This window comes from Equus przewalskii, chromosome 15 (assembly GCF_037783145.1).
Source record: "Equus przewalskii isolate Varuska chromosome 15, EquPr2, whole genome shotgun sequence".
Taxonomy (NCBI): domain Eukaryota; kingdom Metazoa; phylum Chordata; class Mammalia; order Perissodactyla; family Equidae; genus Equus; species Equus przewalskii.
Genome location: NC_091845.1, coordinates 49,038,034 through 49,058,901, shown reverse-complemented (window position 1 = coordinate 49,058,901; position 20,868 = coordinate 49,038,034). Strand labels below are relative to the sequence as shown.

Here is a 20,868-nt window from a genome sequence, read left to right as displayed (position 1 = left end):
GCTTCCTGTTCTATCTCCATGCCGCACCTTCACTGTAAGCTGACAAGTCCCACTGCAACAGAAATTTCTCTGTAGAAAGAGATGTCCAATGTCCACTCTAGATGATGGTCCAATGTGGTGGTCCAGTGTAATGGTCCAGTGTTCGTTACCTTCAGGTAGCATTCAGTTCAGGAGCATCCAGTGTTGCGAAGTTGGTTGATGATCTAGAATTAGTCATAAAGGAACCCAGATATTTAGTTATTAAGTAAGTCATAGACTCTCAGAGCTTGACGGAATTTAAGAACCATTTTGTCCGCCTTTTTCTTTTTATTGAAATGCAAAGAGATTAAATCACATAGTTTGTGGTAGAGTCTGGTTCTGTAACCCGTACCCAAGGGTTCCTCCCACATTCCCACACATACCTGATATGAATATGGTGAAAACCATTTGCTTAGGGCAGTGTTTCCCAGATCACAGGATGCTCACCACTGGGAGTACTTGAGATGATTTTAGGGGGCTCATGAGATTATTTTAGGTGATTCATGGACACAGCACTAAGCAACACTGACTCTAACAGTGAGAAAGTTATTGCCTTTTCAACACTCTTTCTAATCACATGCAGGACAAAGTCTCCGATGGTAGTGCTAGCTTATCTTTAACACCTCCCTATCACTTGTTAATCTCCCTTTCACCAAAACAGAGTAGGCCTGAGGCTCAGAGCTTTCAACAGACAACAGAATTCAACATTGTTTTCTTTTCATTGCCTTATTTTTATGATGACTGTCTCTTTATGGCAAGTGATCCTGGATTCCCATCTGTGATAGTAATATAAATTTTCCTTTTAAACAAGAGAGTGAGGCAATAAAAATGCAAAGTAAATATCACAGATGATGTGATATGCAGATGTGCCAAAAATTGGGAAGATGGTGTGTGAGTGAAATTTAGAAAGTCCTGGTTTAAGAGACAAATGTATCTCTTCCTAAAGAGAATGTCAGTTGCTGAAAAGGACAGCGTGCCTCTCGCCAGAGTGTAGTCCAGCTGGGTTTTATTGTTAAAACTGTGTCTCTGGCCTGATAATCAGAAAGATATTCATGAAAAATAAAGCTTGTCATGCAAATGAGCTTCCAGAGGTCATACATTGCAGAAGATTGTAGCAAACACAGTTTTTTTGGAATGACTGCTGATGCTATATGTCACTTTCTATTTCCCTAGTATGAATTCAGCGTGATCTTTGATACAAGCCACCTGTCTGGGGAAGAAGACATTCTTAGCTTCATCATTACTGCTCAGAGGTAAGGGGGATTTAAAATTTTTTCTTCAAAGATAAAAGATTGATGGGACCAGGAAAGGACATGCCCTGGTCACGCTTTGATAATGCCCGGGATCCTGAGGAGGAAGAAGCAGTTCCGTGATAAAGCCCCAAACCATTGGGTGGAATCGAATCTCTCAGGGATGGTACTTGTCTGGTTCTGCTTGTGCGGCTACCGGGTCAGGCTGAGCTGCAAGGGACTGGGGATCATCCAGTCGGAGGTAATGATTTTACAGCTGGGAGAGCTGGGCCTGGAGAGGTGAGGATTCCGGTCCAAGCTCAGGTGGTTGGTTAGTTCACGAACATCCTCTGTAGGTTGTCAGACAGAGTCAGCTGCTTCTCATACTCATGCCACTGTATCCCTTGATGCCGGGAGAGGGCACCTGCAGCCTGAGGTCCCCACCAAGCCTACTAGCAGAGGCCCTCACGAGATTCTTCTCAAGAGAGGGCTTGTCCTGGGAGCCGAGTGGATGGATCATCGGGGAAGGGAACAGAGCAGTGGCAACTTCTTCCCTCAGGAATGTGCTCCTGCCCCTCTCTCTCCAGTATGGCCATGAGTGCCTGAGAGGGCTTTGGGGGTTATGAGCTGACTCCACAAGCCAGAATCCATGAGTGCCTTGAAGTGCCATCTAGGTAATGCTTGGCTGACAGCTGCGATGGAAGGAGAGACATTTAGGTGGGTGAATAGGGAGATACAAGCTTTGATTGGGATGTAGGCTTGGATACCCAAGGCAACCTTTTTATGTGAATTTTTATTTAGAAATGATTTTAAACTTAACAGAAATGTTGCAAAGAATAGTGCAAGGAACTCCCATATACCCTTTACTCAGAGTCAGCCAGTGTTGACACTTGGTCTCATTTATTTTATCATTCTCTTTTTATGTATGGTTTTTTTTCTTAACCATCTGAAAGTAAGTTGCAGAAATCATGCCCTTTACCCATAAGTACTTCCGTGTGCATTTCCCGAGAATGAGATCATTCTCTTAGCCACAGTACAGTTATCAAATTCAGGAAATATAACACTGATACAATGCTATTATCTAATCTACAGTCCATATTCCAATTGTGCTAATTGTCCCAATAATGACTTTTTAGGCACTTTTTACGGGTGCAGACTCAGTCAAGGATCATGCATTGCATTCAGTTATCATGTCTTATCTATAGTTGCCTTAATGTCCAAGCCAAACTTTCATGCCAGGAGTCCTAAGACCATCCCAGAGGTGATCTGGAGACCTGAACCAAATACCCTGAAGGCCAAAGTCAGGCAAGAGCCACAGAAAAGATGAGAAAACAAAACTAGGAACTGTAGGGGGCTGGCCCTGTGGCATGGCCGAGTGCTTAAGTTCGTGCACTCCGCTTTGACGGCCCGGGGTTTTTCCGGTTCGCATCCTGGGCGTGGACATGGTACCACTCATCAGGCCATGTTGAGATGGCGTCCCACATGCCACAACTAGAAGGACCTACAACTAAAAAAAATGTACACCTATGTACTTGGGGGATTTTGGGAGAAAAAAGAAAAAAAAAAACCTAGGAACTGCAGATGCCAGGAAAATGGAAGGCCAAACACTGGGTGAGCAGGCAGTGAAACTAGGGGCTGAAAGTCAGCCAGAGAAAGGCGCGCCATGGAGTCACAAGGTTAGCACATGGTCGAGAGCATCTGGGGCACAGGGTGAGGCAAACAGGCTAAGCTTTATGAAACTAAAGCCCCCCTACCCACATAGTCACCTTTGAAATGGTGCTCTGCCCACGTTCTGAATTACAGAGAAGGTCATTTCCCGGACTCCTCAGATGAGCCCCATTGGGGCCAGCTCAGGGGTGCCGGGCTGTGCAGGATAACAGGGGCACTGGCTCGGCTGTGCATCTGACCCCCAGATAGAATGAAGAGTCATGCTTTGGACCACTCTGCTCAATTCCATGCTCATTCCTCAAGTGGCTGCCAAGTGGGGAGCATCAAGATGAAGCTGAGACAGGGCAGGGACAAGAGAGAATCTTCCATCTCAGACCATCTCCACAAGGCTTCACTGTAGAAGTGGAGGCAGACACACAGCTTCCCACAGGGGAGAACAGAACCAGCACAGGGCAGGCAGGTGTTGCTCATTCATTCCACAAACATTTGAGCACTTAGTACAAGCCAGGCACTGTGGGAGACCCTGGGAGATACAGCAGTGACTAAAGTTGGCAAAATCTCTACTCTCAGGGGGCTAGTGTGCTGGTGGCAGGGGGACAGATAATGAACAAATGAATATGTAATATCAGAGGGACACGGCAGTGTAACGATTCATCCAGCAAGCGTGGTACATTCCCTGGCAATCATAAAGCAACCATTTTGTCCCCTACTCTGTTGCAGCCCACTTGCTGGGGGTGGTTCTTTCCCTGTCCTTGGAGGAAATCCAGGACAGTCCTGTGCGTTCTCAGGTTACTCTTGGGTAATGCAAAGTCCTACAATCCCTTCAAGTCTCACAGCAGATTCACAAATCCATAATTAAAGTGTCCTGTCCCGTGAGATAATCCAAACTTGATTTAAAGTTCAGGCTTCCTCCCTCCGCCAGGCAAGGCTGCAGGAGGGAGGCCTGCCTCCTGGGATGGTCTTGCTTTCCTCCAATGGGGCGTCCACTGGCCCTCTCCTGCTTTCCCTTCCCCCACCCCAGAGCAGTGTCTGAGCCCTCCAGGCTCACAGCAGGCGTTGGGAGAGGTATAAGTGAAAGGGGACAGGTCTTACTTAACAGGTACTGTGGCGACTTTGCCTGGCTTGTGCAGGTGTTCAGAGCTGACTCTCCCTTTGGAGAACCACCGCTGCTGCTGGGGATTCTCGCCTGCGCTTCCCTCTTCATGTCCTCCAACCTCAGCCTCTGGACAGCCAGAGACACCTTCAGCTTCTGCTGCTGAGACAGTGCCCTCCAAGATAGGACCAAAGGTGACCCCACACCAGCTCTCACATACAGATCCCACTCAGCAGTCTTTGCCCTGACAGTCTCTCTGGAAACGCAGGTAACTCCTGAGTGGTCACCTCTCCGTCACTCTGCCAAGAGGGGGAAGCCAGCAGCCCCTTCCCCTTATGTTTCCTGGGCGGGCATCAGACTGTTCTGATCAAGGTCCCCTGAAGCTTGACTTAAAAGGCAGACACGCTGCCCCCAGCACAAACAGTTTTCTCCAAAAACCGTCTCCAGAAATCCTCCTTTCTTGACTGTTATATCCTTGACGATGTATCTTGGATTTCTGCTGCCAGACGTAGTAAATCCTGGGCTATTGCTTTCCTCTGATTTTTGGCACCTATTGTGGCTCAGCCAAAACTTGCATCTTAACGTCTTGTCATCATCACCCACTGAGAAATTCTTGAATTTTCACAAAAACACCAATTACCCAAAGGTTAGACTAAGATTCTTCACGAGGCCTGAATCTTTCAATATCATCCGCAGTCCGCTCTTGCCTCTCACTGATGGCCTTGCCCTCAGGGCCCCAGTCTCCATTGTTAGTCGTTGGGCCTTTGGGAAGCTCAGGCCAGGCCCCAGCACAGGTAACCGGCAGCGGACAGCAGCAGTGCTCATGGGCGGCAGATGTAAGGAAGCTTTATTTTCATCTCCCATTACCTTTTAATTTTGTTTTCATTTGAGGCCTTCCTCAGTCTCAGAGTTGTTTAAAACTCACAGAATTAAGATTAATTTTCCCTTTGGGAATGACTATGAAGCTGGAAGCATACATTTTCAGAGCCCCTCAATCCACAACCTATATATAGGATATATACAACTATAGCATATTTTTCCTTTTAATGCTGCTTTCCGTATTTTTTAGCATTATCTCTAAGATTCTGCAGAATGTTCTCTCTCTTAAAAACAAGAGCACAGCCTATCTCAGTGGTGGTTTGGTCTTCTTTACTATGTGTTATCCAACCCACTTCCACTCCCGAGGTGGCACTCGCTGGCATTCTGTTCAGCACTCGTGGGACTTAATGAACACTCACACTAGGTATATCCTACATGTTGCTATGGGGTGTATAAGGTAGATGTAGATAATAGCAAAGAGTGTTAACATACAGCCCAGCAATCCCAAGAATCTATGCAACCTTCCAGTGCAGCATGGCTCCCACTGTCAGGGTGGCACTGGGTGATAGGATTTCAACACAGATTAAATTTGTCTGGGCTTGCAAGCTTTGAAATCATGGAGACTTTGTTATTTGTAATTCACACTATTTTCAAGATCACATAATTCACGTTCATGTAAAACAAAACTGTGATTTAATAGAAACACGTGCAAAGCATAGAGAAGGTAGACTTCGTTCCCATTGCTAGAATCCAGAAGGGCTTCACTGCAGAGGTGGTGTTTAAACAGAGGAGTCTGTTTTCAAGCTGAAGAAATGGGCACATCGGTGAGAATGTGCATGGGACAACCTGTTCTGTAACACCCACGTGGGTGGGGGGCATTGGGGTGAACTGAGGATTCATGAGCCATCTTTGAGAAAAGTTGGGGAACATACAAGAGCAGTGGAAGATGGGGCTGAAGGAAGAGGTTGGGCTAGGCCATGGAGGGCGTGCGTAGCCTCAGAAAGTCTCAACTACATTCCCAAGGCAGTAGGGAGCCTCTGAAAGTTTTTGAAGAGGGCAGTGACTCAGTGCAACAACTTGGCCACAGAGCATGAGATTCTTGGATTTAAAAAGGGAGGCACATGCCCATTCAAACCTGAAAATCCTCATTCTCCTGCTGTTTCTTGGATCCATAGAAAACTCACCATTGTTAGACAGATCCAACAATGTGCTCTCTTGGTCCCTCAGCATCTGGGGCAGCTGATATTCCTGGGAAGGAACATTTGGGCAGGAAATATGATATGGAAGAGACTTTCCTTGTCAAAAAGAGGAAACTCCACCTGCCTCCCAGCCCCACTCAGGGCTAATCAGAGGTGTCAAAGAAGGGAAAGCCAGCAACACGATGGTAACAACTTCATTTGTAGAGTCACGTGTCCAGACTAGCGGTGCTCTGTCTTAGGTGCCCACCGGAGTCACCTGGGGAGTTTTAAAAACTACCGGTACCTGGTCTACGCCGCAGAGATTCTGATCCAATTGGTCTGGAGTGAGATCTGGGCACTGAGATTTTTAAAAAGGCTCATCTGGTGATTCTGATGAGCAGTCAAGGCTGAGGACCACTATCTGTAGTCCCTTACTCTGTACTGGGCACATTTTCACTCAGCAAACATCTATGGAACACCTAGTATTTACCAGATGCAGTGCTGAGCACATAAGAAAATGCCAGTAACTTACCAAATTCAAGAACATCTTCTTATGTACAACAATATTGCTACATAGCATCAGGGAACACCTAGTATTGGCACCTTAAACAATTAAATATCAGAATCTTCTAATTCCTAGACTCACCAATATTAAGGAAGCTATTATCTGTTAAACACACAGCACAATATTTCAGGCAATCATTTCTTTCCACACTTTGGTGAAAATCTGGTCTTACTGCCCCAGAGGGCACCCACAGCACTTGACTCCCAGCTATGACAGAAAGATCCTTAAAGCTCCTTATCTGGAAAGCCATAGTTAAAAATATCAATCATTCCTTTCTTCCCATCACCACCCTTTGAAGATCTCTTGCCTACTTGTGGATTTAGGAGGACATAAAGTTGAGATTAAACAGTTTCTCAAGAGCTCTCCTCTCAGCAGCCTGGCTTTGCGGACCATGGGAAAGCATCCCAAGTCACGAGCTTGCAGAACGACTGGAAGCCTTTTGATGTTTGGCCTCCTTATCTCAACTTTTCAACTTAGCTCAGTCTGGAGCACTGACCCGATGACAGATGAGACTGTTGGGCCTCAGCTGACAGCAGCCACAGGTGGCTGGACAAATGGCAGGGCAAGGGGTGGCGCTTCCATCAGGAACTGATTACTCAGATCTGGCAGGATGCTGGATGGGGGAAGGGCACAGGCCTGGGCGTTGCCCTCCCTTCCATCAGGGCATTGCCTCTGATGTGCCCATAGCAGTGACTCTACTGCTTTTATTGCCCCCGGGAAAGGAAGGGCAAGGAAGTAAGCGGGGTGTGCACCTGATCCTGCTGCTTCTGCAGACTGTGGCTGCCCTCAGAGTGATGGATGCACCCCATGTGCGGAAGAGAGATGAGGAGTCACGGGTCAGAGTCACAGAGCACCATTGTTTGAGAACAATAGGAAAGAGAAGGAGAGGGGATGTGAGCACTATTTAAGTATTGTTGCATTCAGCACTTGCCAGGTCCGGGAGGAAGGCAATGGGGGCAGAAGGAGGGCACGGAGCAGGCAGGAACTCTGCTCCTGTTCAGGGAATGGGGTGGTGGGCAGTGGCTTGGATGAGCCGTGCATAAACCTCAGCAGGTCTGGGGGACTCTTACATTCCACCCCTGGAGGGTGAACTTGGCTTTTGACTGGGATCCCACGTTGACTCCGTGTGGTAGAACCGACTCTAAGTGCCGGGTTCACCAACACGCACCCAACAGCCATGTCTTTTCCCAGGGCGGTTGCTTCCCCTTCTCTGGAATAATAATCACAATTCATATTTGAAATCTAAAGACTTATTAAAGGGCAACTAGATCTTCTCTCTCCTCCTCTTCTTCCTCCTCCTCCCTTCTTTTTCTCCTCCTCTTCCTCCCTCTTTGCCTCCCTGCCTCCCCCCTCCCCCAATCTGGTATCAGGAGAAGGAATCACAGTGAAAAAGCCCTGGTTTTGGGGTCAGACCTGCTTTGTGATGGGTCCTTGGGGCAAATTACCTATCTGAGCTGCCCCTTATCTGTCAGAGGTGGGTCGTCCTCCTCCCTCCTGGAATGACTCTGAGGACTCAGTGAGATCAGGCAGAGAAATGTGCCTGACACATGGTAGTCACTCAGCAGCATCAGCTCCCTTGCATTCCCCTTTCCAGAATGACCTCACAAGAATCCCCATTCTGTGCTCTCTTACCCCAAGGAGGATGCCCGTATGTGGACATACTATAGCCAGAAGTCTATAGCAGGAGCTCCCATGAGATTTATCATGATTGGTTAGCCAGGGCCTTTCTCCTGGGTTTGGCTGTCCGTGGATGATGGATGGTGCCTCCAGCTAGGAAATAGCTGCTAAAGGCCAGCAAACCCCTTCCTGGCTGCAGTGCCCTAACCTTGCTAGTCCATTATTCACAGAACAAGCACTTAAAGAAGCAGCACACGCTGTCAGCGCCCACACATAGCCACCTCAGCACTCACCTTTCCCATGCACCCACTGGATGGCTTCTAGCTCCCAGCACCTGCCACTCTGCCTAGGGCTTTCTCTGACCAGAGCCCACTCCTGTGCACAGGGCAGGAGCCAGGCATTAATGCCCCCCCCCCCCCACCAACAGCAGCAGCAGCATGTCTCAGGGGTCAGCGGATGAAGGCCCAGCTCCTTCGCCCTCGTTTGGGAAGACTGACATGTGTGTTCTACACTGCCTCCAAAAGCTCCCCAGTGAGACCCAGCCCAGCTGCCACAGCACTAACCTCCTGGATCACAGGCCCTTATTGTCTCCCTTCCCTGTCTCCCTTCTCCACTCCCTACTGGTGTTTCCTGGGGTCACCTCCCCATTACACTACTTGCACTCACGTTTTTGTGAGGGGAACACAACTGAGACAATAGAGTGGCCACTTTGACTCTGTACAGGGACCGAAACCAGAACTGAGGATAAATAGCAGCATCAGCCGTTAGAGAATGTAGAGATGGAGCGCTAATATTGAGCAAAGATGCCTGCTGCCAGACAGCTAGGGCTGACCAGTGTCTGTTCCTCTCTCCTCACACAGTGGCAACGTGGAACGCCCTGAATCCTTGCACGACAACACCCTCATGCTGACGGTGCCGCTGATGCACGAAGTGGATACGTCCATCACGGGGTGAGTAGCCCAGCCCCGAGTTGCCAAAACACAGGGTGCCCTCGAGTGGAACCCTTTTCTTGTATATGTGTGTGTAGCCAGGAGTCAGTGGCCTAGCCCTGTCTCCTTCTTCCTAACTTTGAAATGCAGGATGGAGCTTTAGCCTCAGTGACTCACCTCCCCTCCCTTTTTGTTTTCTCCTCTTTCCCAGCTACCTACCCACCTGCTAGATAACACGAGAAGTTTGATGACAAGTTTAAGCCTCATAATTTTTTTGAACATTCTGTACACCTTTGTATGCATATATTCTGAGCACCCACCCCTCCAGAGTGCCATATGGTAGCAGGCAGCATGATTCCTGGGATTAAAATCTCAGCAAAGGCTGCTGGGCCAGAGGTTACAGCCAGATGTGTCCCAGTGCCTTGGCTGGCTGGCAGGAAGACCAGCCTCTCCGCTTAGCCTTGCAGTCAGCGCAGGCTTTGCTGTTTTGTTAACCTTTCTGTAGAGCCAGTGGCAGCTGTGCCTAATGTCTGCGGTGGTCTGCAGTGGGCAGGATGACCACTATGGGCACAGCATCTGCCGGGTGAAGTCCACGGCCACTCCATGCTGCTGGTGTTGTTGGAAAGCAGGGCTGTGGGCTGCGGGGACCCAAAACGACCCAGGTCGGTTTTCAGCCAAAGCCCAGGCCTGGAAAAATGAGAACTCAGTTCCTGTTTCGGGCTTCAGAGAACAGAGCACATACCTCTTTGACAGTGGAAAAAGGATTTGCACAATTAGTTTAGATCAAATGAGAACCCATTGAACCCTTGCCCCAAATGCAAGTTGAACTTTCTGGAGGTTCAAAGTTTCTCATTTTTCAGTTTTCAAGTGAAAACTTCTGGGTCCCGGCCTTGGCTAGAAGTAGAAATGTTAACACATTGCAGAAGGAGCTGCCCCTGCGGTGGCTCTCACTCTGCTGGGTGCAGGGAAGGAGTCTCGGCGTTCCTGCGCGCTTGGCGTTTTTCATCTCGTACTTGAGACACGAGGCATTGGTGGAATATATTTACAAATTAGCATAGATTTGTGTCTGTTCGTGGCTCTATTTTTAACCATAAAGTTTATTTACTTGTCTCATCAGAGGCACAGTGAGAATATGCCCTGAACCAAGCCCTGTCTTTGGGAACGAAAGAGAACACACTCGCTCGCTTGATCCTGTTGTCAGACCCTAGGAGGCCTCATTGTGAGGTGTTAACAGCCCCTGACGAAGCTGTCGGTTAAACAAACGAGTCAACCTCTGATCTTTCCAGGAACATAAAACAGGACAAGTTTAGACGAACAGTTCTTGCCATTTGATAATACTGGGAACTCACTACATTTCTAAATAATACACTTAATTTGAAAATAGGTGAATTGCTGTCCATTTAGACTTGGTACCAAAAAACTTACATTATTGTGTTTAGGCAAGTGAGCAGCTTCTAGAATCTCATCCAGAATCCATTATTTGTCTGGGAATTTAAGTGAGTCTGGGCTTTGTCTCTTCTTGGGGTTTGTTCATACGGGCAACATTGAAAACATCATTACAAACTGAGCTTGAATTCTTAATCACATCTTACCTAGCCACTGTTTGAAATCTGAAGAAAAATGCTATCATCAAACAGACTCAACATTTTTCTTTCTTCTTTTTTTTTGGTGAGGAAGATTGGCCCTGAGCTAACATCTGTTGCCAATCTTCCTCTTTTTGCTTGAGGAAGATTATTCCTGAGCCAACATCTGTGCCAATCTTCCTCTAATTTGTATGTGGGACGCTGCCATAGCATGGCTTGATGAGTGGTGTGTAGGTCTGCTCAGGATCAAAACCAGCAAACCCTGGGCCGCTGAAGCAGAGCACACAAACTTAACCACTATGCCACCAGGCCAGCCCCTGGACTTAACTTTTAATACCTCATTTCTAGTAATTTTGGTAGTCTGATGAATTTAATTTTTTTAATGCATTTGTCACAGAGTGGGGTTTAGGATGCCAAACATATAATTCATGTATGTTTATTTCTTAAAAGTTTGCCATAATCTTCCTCAATCCACAAAATGTTTTTCAAATGACAAAATAGAACACGTATAATTTTATAATCCAGTTTTTAAAAACTAAAATCAAAGCTACCATTGTCTTCCTCTTCATTTTAGAAATGTAATCCCAGAACATATTTGTATAAGGAGCTTATTGATTTGACCTAAGAGGAGAAGACAATACTGGAAATGTCTGTTCAGAAAGTGTAGGTCTGGCCACGTCCATTTACAGGAGAAAGAAGTAACAATTCCAGAAAGGAAGCACTTGGTGGAAGATGCTGGAGGGAGCCAGGTTCTGGATTGAATAGAGACAGTATTTGGGTTCTCAGGACAGCAGTGGCCATGGGGTGCTGACCATGGGTTAGGATAACCAATTTCATGCTTTCCTCTTTCAGGATCATGTCTCCAACCTCCTTTGTGTATGGCGAGTCTGTGGACGCATCCAATTTCATTGAGCTGGACGACCTGGAATGTCATTTCCAGCCCCTCAACGTCACTCTTCAGGTATTCACCCCTGGAGACTGTCTCTGTCACGAGGGCCAACAGAGGCGCCCACAGGAGGTGTTTTCTATTGAAAGGCAGCTAAAGGGCCAGGCTTCTTCCAGGAAAAACTCCTCCCAGCCTGACTGGCTCGAGTGTAGTGTGTGTGTGTGTGTATGTGTTTTCTTTAACCACACACAGAATTAATCCCCTCCCTGACTATTACTCTGCTGTGTAGACCCCTCTGCTTTTCAACACCTGGAAGGAGAGCTGTGTGATGACCACCAGCTTTCCCTGAGAAGCCCTCTGGGTGCTGAGGCCCAGACCGACATCCCAGCCCACATGGCCCCAAACACTCTTTTCAGTTGTTCATCATTCTTCACATTATGGACAGGGCAGTCCTGGGGATTTGCCCTGTCCCCTTCCTCCCGGGGTTCCCCACGCTGACTCAGCCAGGAGCCCACTCCTCCCACAGAGGGACAGCCTGTCAGAAGTGCAGTTTCATGGGAGCAAAGCAGTGTGGGCACTGTAAACTCCTCATGGGAGGAAACGTGCTGCCCCCTCACAGAGCAGTGGCCGGCTCTCCCCGGGCACAGAAGCGTCGTTTCCCGCAGGTCCACTCACTGTGGACTGTGCACATCTTGAAGGACACCTTTCCTTCCCTAACCAGGGATGGGCAGAGTTTTTCTGAAAAGGGCCAGAGGGTAAGTATTTTAGGCTTTGCAGGCCGTACAGTCTCTGTAGCTACTATTCAACTATGCTGCTATAGAGCAAAAGCAGCCAGAGGCGATACATAAACAAAAGTGTTATGGGCACCGAAATTTGAATTTCATGTCATTTTTATGTGTCATGAAATGTTACTCTTTTGATTTTTTTCTAACCATTTAAAAATGTAAATCCATTCTTAGCTTGCAGACTGGACAAAAATAGGTGGCAGGCCAGATTTGGCCGTCAGGCCATAGTTTGCTGACCCCTGCTCCAAAGTACAGATTCTCAGGCCAGCGTTCTTCAACATGAGAATCTTCGAATGTAAAGCTAGAGGGACCTCAGTATCATCCAGTCCATTCTCCTCAACTGACAAACACAGGGAAATGTAGGCCCATGCCAGAGAGGACAAACTGCGGGGCCCAGAGCAGGGAGAGGCAGGGCTGGGGCCAGCATGGGTTAGGCATTGACTAGACATCCTTGTGTGGCTCAGCACCCTGCCAGGACCTGTGGATAAAGCGAAGAAGAAGATGGGTCTACCTCACCTGCAGTACACCGTAATCTACATCTCACATCTCTCCAGTTCTAGCTCCCAGAGCTGTCCCCTGCCTCCACTCCCTCCTTCCCCAGGGAGAAGATGGTTTCCTGGTATGGCATTCACTGCTGTGGCCAAATAATTATTATTTTCTTTCCCTGTGGCCACTCCTAGGTGGACCGAGGGGATGACAAATAATGGCAGGGTGAGGGTCTATGGAACAAGACAGTAAAACATTTGTGGGCTCTCCCGAACAATGGTCTTCCTCTCTCCAAAGCGTTCTGCCAGGCAAGAGACTCCAAAACCATGATGGGTAACACATGTCCCCAGCTCAGAGAGGATGCGCCTCCCAACCAGCTAAGCCCCAGCTGTCACATCCCATGCTTGATTTACAGGGGAAAAGGGAAAGATGTGGTTAGACTTGCTTTTGAGACCTTAAGGTGATTGCTGTGAATCTGACCTCTGTGTTTCTGAATGGCTTCTCAGAATTAGTTTATTTTTCTCCATTGCTTTTTGTAATTGGGACAGAAACTAGATAAAGACCAGATGGAGTTATTTCATCTTACTTAAATCCCTTTCATTTTAATTACTTACCTACTCTTGTAGTTTTTGAGATGTCTTACAATAAAAGATACAGTCAAAAAAAAATTATTTAGAAAGGTTCAAGTGACACAAACCATGTAATGAAGTGAGTATAGGTGTTGAAAGGAGGAGGCAAGAAGGAATAGCAGTTATACAAAATGTTCTTTTCACCTTCAGAGAAAAAAAAAAGAAAAATCTGAGGGCATGTGGTTAAGTCATGTTTCTCTGAAAGCGTTTTTACAGGGACCTTAAAGTTTGGTATTCAGACAAAGAGCTTTCCTCACATCTGACCTGACATAGGATACAGGCTAGAGAATCACCTTGGGAATGAGTGACTGGCATGCCCCTTAGATAAACCTCTTGATTATCAGTTGCCTGAGGAAGTACATAGCATTCCACTCAGGATTAAGAGAGTTGGCTGGGTCTGAAAGATGGATAGTGTGTGTCGTTGATTAGAAGGAGATCCTCTTGTGTTAGCAAAGCTGACAGATTCCTTGAGAATTCTCTGACAACTCATTTTCTGGTATAATTGTCATTGCTATGACTATCCTGCAGGAAAGGCCACTGACCAGGTTGATGGTGATAATGACCAAGAGATGGAGATGATGGGGTCATGAATATGGATAAAACTCTGCTATGTTTCCTTTTTCTGGCAGCGCCTTTGTTGAAGAAGAGCGCAAGACTTTCCATATAAAGAGATTTTTCTGTGTCTTTTAAAAGCTGTTATTCAACAAGTAACATAATTGTTTAAAGACTTCACTGCAAATGCCGATGGAGGAAAGGCAGAAATACTAGTCTTGGGCCTGGTTTTTATATTTCATCAGAGCTCCCTTAAGAGAGACATCATAATGTGTTAACCATTGATAGGCGCTTTTTTTTGGCATCAAGTTAATCATCTCCCTCACCTGAAAAATGATGAAAAATAATGCAGATGTTGCACAAGAACACTTGCAAAGAATCAAACATTAAGACATTTGTTAAAAATAAATAAATATGGTAATACAAGTTTACCCATCTGTCTGCCTCTGATGAGTGAAATAATGCAAATCAAAATCATTTTCTTCTTTCCTCCCCAGACTCATGCTTTAACTGGGATTTCCCAGACATGTCAATAGGTTGCTTTTCAATTCTCTGCTCTCACATTTCACTTCAAATTAGTTGTTTCAATTGTGGTTGGATATGCTTTCCTTTTCTTGTGTCTTTGGGTTGTTGTTTTTGGTGAATTTTGTTCTTTTCGAATCAAGAGTTGGCAACAACTGCTCATCCACTCTATCATTTTTTGGTCTGTTCTTTGAAGCAGAACCAACTATTGCAAAAAGCGAAAACACTGTTTTCTAGGGAAGAGCTGGCTGGAGTTAGATCTTTATACGTTCTGTCATGTGTGAAGACCTGGTTAGATTTCCAGCCTATCTCCTGGCTCTGCCCTTCTGACCTCAACTTCAGAGATGCCTTGAATCCCTGAATTCTCTCTCTAGTCCCCAGGCCACTGAGCAGCATTTCAGTTCTTCCTCTCTCTTGCTCCTACCCATCTTTTTTTTTGTAAATAACATCTTAATCGAGATATCATTTACATACCTTGAAGTTCATCCATTTAAAGTGTACAATTTAATGATTTTTAGTATGATTCAGAATTGTGCAACCATCGCCATAATTAATTTTAGAACATTTTCATCTCCCCAAAAAGAAACTCCATACTCATTAGTAATCACTCTCTGAAGTAGTTTCTTATTGCTGCTATAACAAGTCACCACAAACTTAGTGGCTTAAAACAACATAAATTTACTGTCTTACAGTTCTGGAGGACAGAAGTCCAAAATGTGTCTCACTGGGTGAAAATCAAGGTGTCAGCAGGGCTGCCTTCCTTCTTGGAGGCTCTGGGGAAGAACCTGTTTTCTTACCTTTTCCAGCTTCTAGAGGCAGCTGCCTCTTTGGCTCACAGCCCTCTTCATCTTCATCTTCAATGGCTGGTTGCGTCTTTCTCCGGGTATGCCTCCCTCTTCCCCATATAAAGGCTCTTGTGATTACACTGCATGCACCTGGTTAATCTAAGATGCTCTCTTTATTTGAAGGTCAGCTGATTAGCAATCTTAATTCCCCATTGCTGTGTAACCTAATCTATTCACACGTTCCATGGATTAGGATTAGGATGTGGACAACTATGGGAGGCCATTCTTCTGCCTATCACACTCCCCATTCTTCCTACCACCAGCCCTAGGAAAACACTAATCTGCTTTCTGTTTTTACATATCTACTCATCTTTTTTATTCTCCTTCACTTTCCATTTCTTCCTCGAGTTTCATGTTCAGCCTTTGCTCTATCTCCTTTCTCTTATCGGTCTCTTTGTAGCCACCATCTTTTCTCTTATTTCTCAGGAGATGATGGGCTGCTAGAGACAGAAAATAGGGAGGACAGTGGGGAAATGAGATGGTGAAGTTTTACAGGATCAAGGCTGGGACAGAAAGAGGTGCACAGATGTCACGGAGCAATATTAGCAAGTGATTAGCTGCAAGTTATGGAGAAACCAAAACACCTGGATAGTGTAGTAAAAACAGCCCTTTCTGTAAGTTAGATCATTTGGTTTGGGGACAACTCATTTTGTCTTTGAGGATCTCAGTTATCTCAAACTGCACAAGGAAAGGAGTTGGTGCAGATCAGTGGTTCTCGAAGTCTGATTCCTGGGCCAGCAACATCAGCATCTCCTGGGAACTTAGAAATGCCAGTCCTTCAGCCCCACCTCCCTACCACCAGACCTCCTACTTCAGACACTCTGGGCATGACCCTCCCCCAGTCTGTGTTTTAGCAAGTATGTCTGGGTATTCTGCTATATGCTAAAGTTTGAGAACCACTAGACTCGATTGTCTGAATTCCCGCCAAGTATAGTAGTCTATGAGTAAATTTCTAGATATGTAAAAAGAAACATAATTTTTAGCAGGAAGGAGACAAAAAAATGCTAAAAGAGAATAAGGTAATTTGAAAGTTTGGGATTTTTAAAATGCATATTAGAAGGATTCTTTTTCATTAAAATCTTTTATCATTTGATATTTCACTTTACTTCAGGTCATAACCTTCTAGACCCCAAGCCCTAGAGTCTCTGTGTATCACTTCAAAGAATTTTAGAGTATGTATTGCGTGACATGAAATGAAGATCTGTATTTTATTAAAACTTGCTGTGTGTCTCTCACACCCACAGGTCTATAACACTGGGCCAAGCACCCTTCCTGGGTCATCTGTTAGCATCTCTTTCCCCAATCGACTGTCATCTGGAGGTGCAGAGATGTTTCATGTCCAGGAGATGGTGGTGAGTTCTTGTTTAGAAAGTTTAGATCATTCTAACCTTTGGAAACATATCTGGAGAAGCAGGAGGCCTGCAACACCTGAATTTCTACATTGAGACAGTTTGGTAAATGCCATAAGAAGAGCTCTTTGGAGGTGGGCAAGGTTTGGTTATGAACCTGACTTCTGGGATAGACAGACTGGTTTCGGGAACCCCCAGCAACTGTCTGCCGTTTTGTGTGCATCTGAATGCACTTTTCTGCAGGGAAGATCCGCAGCATCATAAAGATTCTCAAAGGGCCACTAATGCCTGAGGGATGAAGGGTTAATTCATGCGATACAAGTGTAGGTTGAAACTCAAGTTTATATGCAGAACATGCAACTCTACTTGATTCTAAGTCAATTGTAGATGATTTTGTCTCAAGAGAAGCTTGATAACTAGCCTATGATCATGCCCACCCCCCTCCTTGAGACGTTCTCCTTGGCTTCTAGGACATCACATTCACTCGGTTTCTCCTTTCCCTCTGGCTTTTCTCCTCATCTCCCCAACTTCTACAGAGCCTAGGGTCTCCTTTTTTTTAGTGCTCAATCTCAGAGATCTTACCCACACTCAAGGCTTTATATTCAGTCTGTGCTGATGACACCAGGTATTTCTCTCCAGCCCAGATGTCTCCCATGAATTCCAGGCTTTGATAGTCAACTACCTTCAGGCTATCTCTACCTGGGATGCCTAACAGGAATCTCAGTCTTACCAAAAACTGAACTCTCAGTGGTACCTTTCCAAACCTGTTTTCTCATGCCCTTCCCCATCTCAGCAAATGGCTTCTGAGTCCTTACAGTTGCTCAAATCAAAAACCTTGGGTCGTCCTTGACTCCTCTCTTTTTCCCGTACTTCGCATCCAATCCATCAGAAAACCTAATGTCTCCACCTTCACAACAAATCAGAATGTTGCCAGTTTTTACCCCTCCACTGCCAGCACCCTGGTCCAAGGCAGCATTATCTGTCATCCAGGCTATTGCAGTAGCCCCCTCACTGGTGTCCCTGCTTCTACCCTGGCCCCTCTGTAGTCTGTTCTTGATCCAGCAGCAGAGCAAGCCTTCCGAAATGCAAGTCAGGTCATGTCACTCCTCTGCTCAAAATCCTCCAGTGGCTTATCCACCCCCCATATTCTTCTAGCACCTCAGCTGGCCTCATAGTCTGTCTCCTGTCACTCTCTGACCTCATCTCCTCCTCCTCTTCTCCACTCTCTCTACTCCAGCCACACTCCCTCCTTGCTGGTCCTAGAGCACAGCAGACACTCTCCCACCTCCAGAAATTTGCACTCGATCTTGCTTCTACCCAGGACTCCCTTCCCCCAGATAACCACATGACCTCCTCCCTCACCTCCTTCAGGTGCTTGCTCAATTATCACCTTCTCGGTGAGACCTCCCTGACCAGCCTCTGTCCCAGCACTCCTCATCCCCTTTTTCTGCTCATATTTCACCATCACCCTCATCCAACTGACATATTTTCTTGTTATTGGACCCATTTATCTGTCTCCTCCTGTCCCGCTACAATATAAGGACAGGGATTTCTATCTGTTTGCTCACTGCTGTTCTCTATCTCTACAGCCTAGGCAATGTTTGGCATATAATATACGTTCAGTAAGTATATTTGGACTGAAAGAAAAAAATCCATAGCATAAAACAGAGTTGTTTTCTCTTTCTACGTGAATTCAGGAAAAGTTTTATACTGATAAAAATTGCCTCAGAGTGCCTCGAGTCTCGAGCGGCTGGGTGTGAGGGCCATTCCTCCTGGGAAGGATGAGTGCGTGAAGCTCAGGAGAGTCAGCACACAAGGAGAGCACATGCAGTCCATGTTGAGAGTGTCATGGAATCATTGCTCCTTATATGGGCACGTGAGGAACAGCTAACCAGACATACGGACATCTCTCCGTTGATAGCTTGAAAACTGGAGCAGAAAGGCCCACAGCATGTGACATATCTGAGCCCACAATTGAAGAGGATGCTGCCCATAGGAAGCCCAGAAAGCATTATGTGATGGCAGTAATGGTTTCTGGCATTGCTGTCCTCTTGGGTCATGTGGGCTGAAAACCTGGACCATGTGAAATGTTGAACGTAGAATGGGTCAGCCCTCCTGAGTTGCCTGCTCAATCATTTCCATCCTTCATGATATTCCATTCGTGTTCCATAAAGTGCCCATGTGTGTGAGCTCTGCTGAAACAGCAAAAGAAAAGCCCCCAGTGTTCTGTACCAACAGCATACTATGGTTTGAACTCAGCATGAGGTTACTGAATCACACATGGTCCTGTCTATCCACTTAAATATTATTAATCATACTAACTACTCCACCTTTTCCCCACTGTCTAGGACTGTTCTCCTCATGGAGCATGCTCTAAGAGTTGTTCACACAAACATCTATAGTGTTGCAGAGAGAATTTTTTCCATGTGGACAAAATTATTTACTGACTAACACAGGAAATTTAAGTCACTCAGATTCTGAAGGTATCTCAGAACGCCCCTTTTTCTCTTTACTAATCATTGAACCAAGGAAAAGCCACTGGAAAGGACTTTGGAATGCATTTATAAATAGCTGGCTTGCTTGGAAGGCATTAAAAGTGGTTTTCCTGAAGATTTGCGGAACTGCTTGACTGTTGGTTTTGCTGAGTGGACCCTCAAAAACCCAAGTGGTGTGAGCTGGCTGCATTCCGTTCTTTGAGTTCTCAGAAGCAAACCCTTTGGATATTCAAAACTGTATTTAAATTTTCACAAAGTTTGTAACCGAATTCTCAAGGATGGCCAAGCCTTCAGTTGGATGTGCCAGCTTGTGGTCAGAGGCCTACAGCATTTTCATGGTATGAAAAATCAAATTTGCTGGCAAATCTCTTTAAGCTAGTAGTGAAGTGTTGTGTTCCTATGAGCAGTCATCACTGGAGACCAGAGTGATGATGAGACTAGAAACATAAAAGCTGTTGCATGACACAATGCGGTGATGGGGCAAGAGTCCCCAGGTCTTTGTTTCAGAGGCCCTTGTTTCATAGGGAGCACACCCTCTACTATAAAGCCCACAGGGCTGAGAGCAAGGGCCTCCCACAGCTCAGCAAAGATGCCAGCTTCAGCCCCTCCCTTGCTCAGCAGGGGCTGAGAATTCTCACTGGGTCAGGTGTGGCTCGTAATGCCATGACATCCTCCACTTTGGCCTTTGGGGACTTTGAATAGATCAGGGCTTTCCTTCTGGGGATTTGGATGGCTTGGTGCAAGTGGAACTCACTCCTATTAGGGAAAATCAGCACTCATTCCTTGTGTGGCACCAGGAGGTGACCCTGAGGCCTGATGACATTCCCTCCCCTCTCCCACTCTCAGCCACCACCATTCCCCAGTCTTGGACAGGCTACTGAGCAGCCAGGCGCCAACTACCTGTTAAGCCAACTGAAGCCCAGAGGCAAATAACAGGCATTGAGGGAAGGTCCATCTGTCACCCTTCGCCACACCCCATGGGACCCACAGATTGTTTCTCTCCCTGTAATGGTGCCCTTGTTATCCATAGTGCCTGTGGTCATCAGCTGTATAGAATGCTGCGGGTGGGCTTGCTGGCCCCGTGGTCCCTGGGCCATCACCCCACCTATGGCCCTGAGCTATGGCACAGTTTTCCAACTGTTGGTTCAGAATTCATTCAGGTGTCTCTGGGGCTGCAGCTGGCATCCCTGTGCGGGATGGACTAGCCTCCAGGTTTCACCATAGAGTGTTTTGTCTTCTTCCAGTGGTTTCTTGAGATCCAGCTGCCTGTGAGTGGAGAGTGCCTTTGCTTACATGGTAGAGATTTTTACAGAGAGCCTAAATGAAGTGTGACCACTTTACACTTCCAGCTGTGGTTCATGATCTTCTTTCCTTGTAGCAAATGTCTTGAGCCCCGCTCTGCTCTGCTTGTGTTTTATTTAGAAACAGAGCCATGGTGGTGGTCTGAGGAAAGACTGTCAATTTCCATTGCCTCCTACCCGACACGTTGACTTCCCACAACACAGGAAAAATGTGGGCAAACCACTGTGAACATAGTATCCATCAGGAAGCCAAGTTGGAACAACAGTGAAAATAATAGAGAGAGTGAGAGAGGGAGGAAGAATGGCAGACTTCTCTAGT

General features: G+C 46.3%; 1 protein-coding gene across 2 annotated transcripts in view; it reads left to right on the top strand.

The window, feature by feature from the left end:
* ITGA9 (integrin subunit alpha 9) overlaps positions 1-20,868 on the top strand; it is a 331,274-nt gene that overhangs the window by 255,629 nt on the left and 54,777 nt on the right. For both annotated transcript variants that reach the window (XM_070577273.1, XM_008524662.2), the window contains exons 20-23: positions 1,192-1,271; positions 9,048-9,137; positions 11,552-11,660; positions 16,649-16,756. In XM_070577273.1, coding sequence (XP_070433374.1) covers positions 1,192-1,271; positions 9,048-9,137; positions 11,552-11,660; positions 16,649-16,756 — 387 coding nt within the window. The remainder of the gene's footprint in view (positions 1-1,191; positions 1,272-9,047; positions 9,138-11,551; positions 11,661-16,648; positions 16,757-20,868) is intronic.